At 36.4% G+C, this 7,498-nt stretch overlaps 1 protein-coding gene across 6 annotated transcripts in view; it reads left to right on the top strand.

Annotated features, from left to right (window-relative positions):
- The first annotated feature begins 127 nt into the window (after positions 1-127).
- The window catches only part of LOC134534943 (integrator complex subunit 3), a 36,352-nt gene continuing 28,981 nt past the window's right edge, over positions 128-7,498 (top strand). For 2 of the 6 annotated variants that reach the window (XM_063373685.1, XM_063373682.1), the window contains exons 1-5: positions 132-372; positions 568-758; positions 979-1,143; positions 5,347-5,612; positions 7,110-7,381. In XM_063373685.1, the coding sequence (XP_063229755.1) occupies positions 684-758; positions 979-1,143; positions 5,347-5,612; positions 7,110-7,381 (778 nt within the window). In that variant the 5' untranslated portion in view covers positions 132-372; positions 568-683. Of the gene's footprint in view, positions 373-398; positions 445-567; positions 759-978; positions 1,144-5,346; positions 5,613-5,722; positions 5,737-7,109; positions 7,382-7,498 lie in introns of those variants that run through there. The other 4 variants (XM_063373688.1, XM_063373683.1, XM_063373684.1 and 1 more) reach the window with 4 other exon arrangements.

Raw genomic sequence — 7,498 nt, 5'->3', positions numbered from 1 at the left:
TTAAGCTAGTAGCTTTTTACCATGAAGATTCGTTATTTGACTTTAAAACTGCTTTTAATCGATTAAACTGCGTATGAAATAAGTGTTTTATAAACTAGAAGTGACATCTTAAATCATTCGTACTCAGCTTCGTTTGAATTTTTGGTTGGCACGAACCAAACTTATACAAATATTCTACAGAAGGGATTTTTCAGTTGTATATAGGTGTGATTATTCTAACGCTACCACATAGGTTTTAGATGTAAGTGCTCGTGTTAAAAATCTAATATATTTTTGATGCGTGTTTGGCTTTTAATAATTAATTTATATAACTTTTAATATAATTAGGGCTCAGACAAATAAATTATGACTACATTTACCTCGACGTCAAAAGTAAGTCGTAACGAATGTATACGTTTCTATTTTCGGGTGATGTTCCAATCGTTTTGAAAAGCAACAATGAAGGTGGAGAAAACATTTAAGCTTCAACTCACGTGGTTTCTACTTGTTTAATAGTAGTAAATAGCATATAAGTTACCGAACTATTTATTATCGCCTTTTTACTGTATAATTCTATCTTTGTTTCAGAATGTATTCATGCGCACGACTCAGAAAAGCATTTTGAAAGGAGGGGAATGGCAAGATGTTGGGAACCCAGAATAATATTTCGTAGATTGTAAGACACAGGGTTTTGGATGTAAGGCATGGATCAGAGTAGATCAGCACAGCAGAAGCTAATCGTTACATCTATTGTGGAATATAAGGATGAATTTGAAGAGGTAAAATAAATAATACTTGTTTTTCGTATGGAAAGGTAGTATGGTAGCCATTATAAATTACTTTTGATAAGCTTTTCCGTCTGTCCACTGGGAGCGCTGGCTTCGTTGAAGGAGGGCAATTCAAAATTGTTGTGCATATGTACTTGACTCGATTTATTTTTATTTATGGTTTTTGACGTATGTTTTGAATAGTCATGAGTACTTTTTATTATTGTTTCAGAAGTATGAAAAGGGCTACATTGCTCTCCAGAATCTAATTTCAGGATTGTCAGAAAAAGAAGCACAGAATGCCTTAAACAATGCAGTTTGCAAAGATAAAGCCCATGATGAATTATCTTTAGGCCTTCTGTATTCAATTTTAACAATACCACCTAGTGCTGCTAAGGTAAGCTATCTAATTATATTTCTTAGTTAATGCAAACCTATGTAGTCATGTGGATAATGGTATGTGTTATTGTGTATTTCAATGACATGAAAAGTGTTGCATAAAAATGTCTTGGATGGTGCATGCGATGATAAGCTGTTATTACTTAAGTGTTTCCTATGGGATCTCATTAATCATTATTTATTTAACACTTGATTTTTGTAGTGTCGCACACATGAGATCTGAAAATTTTTCTTCTTATTTACTTATACTAATCTTAACTTAATTTTTACATAGGATTGTTAGTATAATACCTCAATGGTCGCCTAATTACAACTGATCAAGTTTGCTTCTGTTTAGGTAATGTGTAATAGCATTTGTTTGCTTAGTACATAATATTACAATTTTTTTTGTACTTTACCTCATTTTGGCTGAAAAATCACATGGCTTATGTTTTTTTTTTTTTTTAAGTTTTTGTTTATCTGTGTGTATACAAAAACATTAATTGTATACCTATGATATTTTTTGTAATAAAATAAGTGGAATACTTATAGTTTAATATGTTTTTTAGATATTCAACATTTCATAATGCCTTCTTGCTTAGTGCTGTATTTTTAGTGCTGGTAATTGTTCCTCGTGTTTCTAGTTTATATCAAGGTTTAATAATTCATATATTCAAAATCAAAAATATTTTGGTACCTAATTGTACAGTTTCAAATCACAAACACATTCAACTGCTTGCCTTATTTTAATTTTTTACTTTTATTAGATATGTTACACAGAAAAATTGCTCACAGTAACCCCTTGTGCCCCCCCCCCCCCCTCCTCCCAGAAAATAATCATCGATCCATCCGCCCTTGCCTATGAACTTATTTTATATACATAGTTTAAAAATAAAATATATTCTCGTAATTAGGTATACAATTTTGCATCACAAACACATCCAATTCCTTACTTTATTTTAACCCTTGATGTTAAAATACAGCTGGATACGCAATAAGGAACAAATAACCAATTTGCTAATAAATTTGTCATTATTTTGTGATGAAAACAATTATGAATATTTTTGTTTACAAAACTTATTCCAGAAGACTGCATTTTAAGTTAACTAATTTTAAAAGTGAAATATTTTCAGCATGGCATTTTGTTGTGTTTTAAATTAATATTTAAGAGCAGTTATCTTTTTTTTAAGACTATATTTCAGACTGACAACCTAAAAGTGGTGCCTGCTGCATAATAAGTGCTGTGTGATTGCGTCAGTCCTTTTGATGAAAGGTTTTTTTTTTTTTGTGCAGCTCACATTAACCTTTTCCCTAACTTTATCCTTCACTCACCCCCAGTAAATTAGAACTTACGCAAAAATCTTCTTCAGTTATTTCTTCTCAGCATGTAGTCTCCTGTTTCATGAAAAAAAGGTTTTTATAGTGACTTGTATATGTACACTGGACTAGGGAGGAACAGATTTAGAGGGAGGGGGGGGGGGGGGGGTCAGCCAATTCCGAGTACCTTTTTAGAGGGGGCGCATAATAGGAGAACAAATATTTATATCGGATCTTGAATATTTATATGTAAATTAAGGAATTACGAAAGTGAAAGTATTTTTAGTTTCTGTTCTTTGTCAAATAATTTTTTAAATATTGCAATCTAAACATTCTAACATCATTAAAACTATTTATCTTGTTTCCATCGAACTGTCAAGTACATAAGTTCCTAAACTTTAACTTAAAATTTTACATATACACGGATGCAAAAAAATGCCCGGTACGTTTATTAATGTTGAACGATTGTAGTTTTGGGGAGAGGAGAGGGTGTTAAAAATTATTTCTGCCCTGGGGGTGAAGGAAATACTAGATCCATCCCTTGTTGTAGGTACTATATTTAGTTAAGTTTTTTTTACTGATCAAACATATCTCTTTTATGTTAGGCCTATATACTGAGGCAGATTTGGGGAGGGGGCCACGAGGCATGTGCTTTCCCCCTTCCCCAAGATGCTTAAAATTGACAAGGAGCTTAATAAGGTCCTGCTAAAATGATGTTAATTACGAATCTTGTGCCCCCCCCCCCCCCTCTTCCCAGAAAACCCTTGTGCCCCCTTCCCCCCCTCCCTCCCCCTCCCCGCAGAAAAATATCCTTGTTCCACTCTTGCCTGTATACCAATTTTATTTTACAACTCATAATGTTCGACACTTTTTGGACAATCAACTAAAAAAATATATATATTTTTTAAAACTTTGTATTGACATTGGTTTAGTAGCAAGAAGCTGACAATAGAAAATTCAACGTTTCATGCATAACAATACATCTTTAAGTTTAGGGGCAATATTATCAAAAACTCTTGTTAGTTATTTTTATAGTAGTTTGAATGAAACATTTATGTCCTTGCTAAATGTTCAAAACCTTAAATGTAGCAATAAGTTTTTAAATGTTATCAAATGGTTTGTTATTCTTGTGGTGTACAATGTTTGCTCTTGCGCAGAAAACTTTAAGTTTGGTTTACTCATCATTTGAGTATTTGTATTAAGTACGTGTATGTATCTATGAATCACATTAAAAATGCTGTGGTACGAAAGTGGTGCTCAAACTCGGGCCTGCCCACACCTTATGCACCTTTCACACCAGCTCTTGGGAGGGTGTAGAAGGTGTAGCGATTTGGATACAGTAACTCTCGAGTACTATTTCCAGCAACAAGAACCACTAGTTACTTTTGGCTGCAGTTTGGGTGCAGAACCTACAGTCCATGGAAAAAGCAATGGTCTGACATTCAGCTGTCAACGCATAGTTTAAAACAGTCTCAGTCAGTTTATTTTTTAGGCTCTGCTGTTGATGTAACTGCTTCGGCAAAAATCCTCTATTGTGTAGTACAGCGAAGCCATGAGTATGGTTTAGAAGTTGGAATAGTGTGTCATTCGAAAGCAGGGATGGTTTCTTTTGTGATTCATTCAGTTAGTGTGGGATCATTGATAGTAACTTGTTTTTTTTTTGTCTGCATAGTATTTTCAATATTCCTGGGCCCACCTGATAGTTAGGTCACTACTATGATGAACCATTTTGTCCAATAGTCTATTGCTACTTAGTATTAATTTTGAACAAAGACTTTGGAATCCAGAGCTGCAAATTCCAGCTCTTTGTTGAGGATACCTCTGCTTGGCTTTACTAATATCAAACATTCTTTCTTTCTGTGAAGCCGCCATTCCAAAAGCAGAGGCATTTCCTGTATGTAGAATAAGCTCTTGTATTGGAAGCATCAATAAACAAACTAATGATCAAATCTTTAGTTTGTGTCCTCGACAAAACCTCTAAAAGTCTAGGAGATTGTGAGATCAAATCTAGAAGAATAAAAAAATATTTTTGTAAGCTGTTCTGCTTTTAGATTTCGTTTTAACGTTAAAGTACTTGACGGGAAATATATCGCGGGAATAAGGGGATAAGTCAAATGTTGGCAAAAATGTTTTTTTATGGTATGGAATAAAGGAGAACAAGCTCTACAAAATGGTCCAAATGGGTTAAGTCTAGCACCCTTGTGTGTTATTCTATGGCACTGAACTTTTGGAGTTACATCACAAACTGACAGTTTTCGTGCGTGAAAAAGGGGATAAGTCATTTGAAATATCCCCTTTTTCCCACGCACCCACGATATGACAACTTAGAACAATATCAGTATTATAGTTAACTTATCACACTTTATATATCAAGATATTTTAGCAACAAAATTGTCTAATATTTTAAAAACAACGGTATGTTTACATGTTGGTATGTTGGCGAAAGCAAGTTGCCGGCGAGGAAGCATTAGGCGTCACGTGCGATTGGGCAGAGCCCTAGCTGAGTGCTAGTGAGGGGAAGGACTGGTACTTCACGTGCAGTGGCGTAGCCAGGGGGGGGGGGGGGGGGGGGGGGGGTTAGGGGTTCAACCCCCCCCCCCCCCCCTCCTTAGCACCAAATCTTTAATTAATTTATTATTCATCACTCAAACAAATTTCATATTAAAATTAATAAAAATTTTACCATTACAATATTTAAATTAAAGTACCGAAAACTGCTAAAATAGCACTATTTTACACCTTAAAATCCAAATGTTCCCGGGGGAGGACCCCCAGACACCCCCCCCCCTTTAATACGGGAAGGGGGGGGGGCATGCTTCTTAACACCCCCCATACACAAATCCTGGCTACGCCACTGTGCACGTGGACGGAGTGACAGGCGTGTGCCGGCGTGTCGGCTGTGCAGACGTACCGCGACCTGACGCTGATCACGCGCGACGGCCTGAGCGGGGCGCTGGCCAGCCTCGCGCACCTGGCGGGCGACCGGTACCTGCGCCTCACCGAGGTGGCGCGGGCCCAGCTGGTGTGGCTGGCGCGCGAGCTGGTGCGCAACGCCGTGCCGGGCGTCGACGGGCTGTGCTTCGTGCTGCTGCGGCACGCCGCCGGGGGCGACGTGTCCGCCCGCAACGTGCTGCTGGTCGAGTCCCTGCTCGACGTGTTCGTCGAGAACAGGCAGGTGTCGCCGGCCTCCTCTCTGAGCCGACCACTGCCGTGCCGGAGCGGCGAACGCCAATGCAGTTTTACTATAGTAGAGAATAATCATTTATACACTGCTTGACGTGTTCGTCGAGAACAGGCAGGTGTCGCCGGCACCCCTGCACGTTCGGGACCACTATAATACACTATATACACTGTGCAATAGAAATCTAAAGAAGTCTTAGTAAGCTGCTGTAGAAAGAAAAGTATAGATGTGATTAAAATCTCATATTAATCATTGCCAAAATATAACCTGCTAGAAAACAGGAAGCGCTATATTAAAATAAAAACTGGCAGTAGTAGTAATGTGAGTGTAAATTGTTATTAACATTGGGTAACTTAAATTTGTGTTTTTAGAGACTAAATAAAACAATTATACTTAGGTATTTTTTTATTTTGTATTATTACAAAATTAATGTGTAGTAATTTTCAGTCTCTGAGCGAAATAAAAACACTGAAAGCGCAGTGATGCTACCTAGTGGCCAAGGTTAACAGTGTTATGTTACCGCCCGAAAAAATATGAACTCAAGCAATCCCATTAATTCTGAATTTAAGACCATTTGTTTCAGTATTTGGTTAGTAGTGAACCCCTATAAAAAATACTACTATGTAACAAGCATTTATTTTTTTTAAAAGATTAAAACTCCTTTATAAAAGAATTAGAAAATCAGTTCATATTGATTTTCTTGTTGAAATATTCAGAATTTATTAATATTTCATAAATTGCAAATTATTTTCAAAACTGAACAAACAAGTGCTTTGTATATTGAATGAAATATTAGGCGTTATGTAATATTTAGTACATCTGAATATTTAAAAGAAATTCCTAGCATATACAGAATGCTGATAAACTATGCCACAAATACTCAAGATTGCTGATAAAGTACTTGCAAAATGGACATCAAAAATACACAATAATCTTGTAATTTGTAAACTTTATTAATGTATGCAGTTTTGTTAATTTCTTATTCTTAGTTTTTTTAAAATTATTTTTCTGCAGCATTTTATGTGCTAATTGACTGATACAATTTCATGGCATTTGGGTTTATGCATCTTTAAGAAAATAAATTAATAGCAAATGCACTGGTATTTTTGCCAATCACACCCAAAATTCTATGTATAGTATCCATGAATATTGGAAAATCTATTACTGTAGACTTCTTAGCATTGTTTCATTCCACTTCTTTGTAACAAACTCCTCTTCAACCAACACACAAAAATTCAGTCTAGTTAGTCACTTTTGTTATTTAGAGGTTGGACTGTATATGTATTAAATAAGTGAACTCAACTGCTGATAAAGGTTTTACCCAACTTTGCTTGCTGGTATCAAGACCTTTTAGTTAAATTCAAACTAATACTTTTTTTTTTTAAATTTGATAGTTGTTTGAATCAGCACTTTATAAAACACTCTGTAGTTAATTCAGAATTTATCATATATAAATAAACTGATCAAAATTAAATGGTTGTTTACAGACTATGGCTGGACAAGCATCCGGTGATGATTTCAATGGTGGTGTACACGTACCTGAGGCTGATCGAAGACCACATGAGCCCCATGTTCGCCGTGTTGAGGCAGAAGGAGGTAGCGTTCGTCTCGACTCTCGTCAGGGAACGCTTTCCCGAGTGCCTGGCCATCGGCAGGGACTTTGCCCGTCTGCTGCAGAACGTGGCCCGCATACCCGAGTTCGACAAGTTGTGGAGGGACATTCTGCAGAGGCCAAAGTCTCTGTGTCCAAACTTCACTGGTAAGTTCCGGCATGTGGATTCTCATGTCGGATGAACCTTTGTGTACTTGTGTCAAAATTTTGGAGTTATGTCGTGAGGTACAATTTTTCTTACAAATTTTTGCTGATAATGAATAA

Source organism: Bacillus rossius, chromosome 8, assembly GCF_032445375.1.
Source record: "Bacillus rossius redtenbacheri isolate Brsri chromosome 8, Brsri_v3, whole genome shotgun sequence".
NCBI classification, from domain to species: Eukaryota; Metazoa; Arthropoda; class Insecta; order Phasmatodea; family Bacillidae; genus Bacillus; species Bacillus rossius.
Note: the sequence above shows the minus strand (reverse complement) of the source record. Positions and strands in the feature narration are given on the sequence as shown.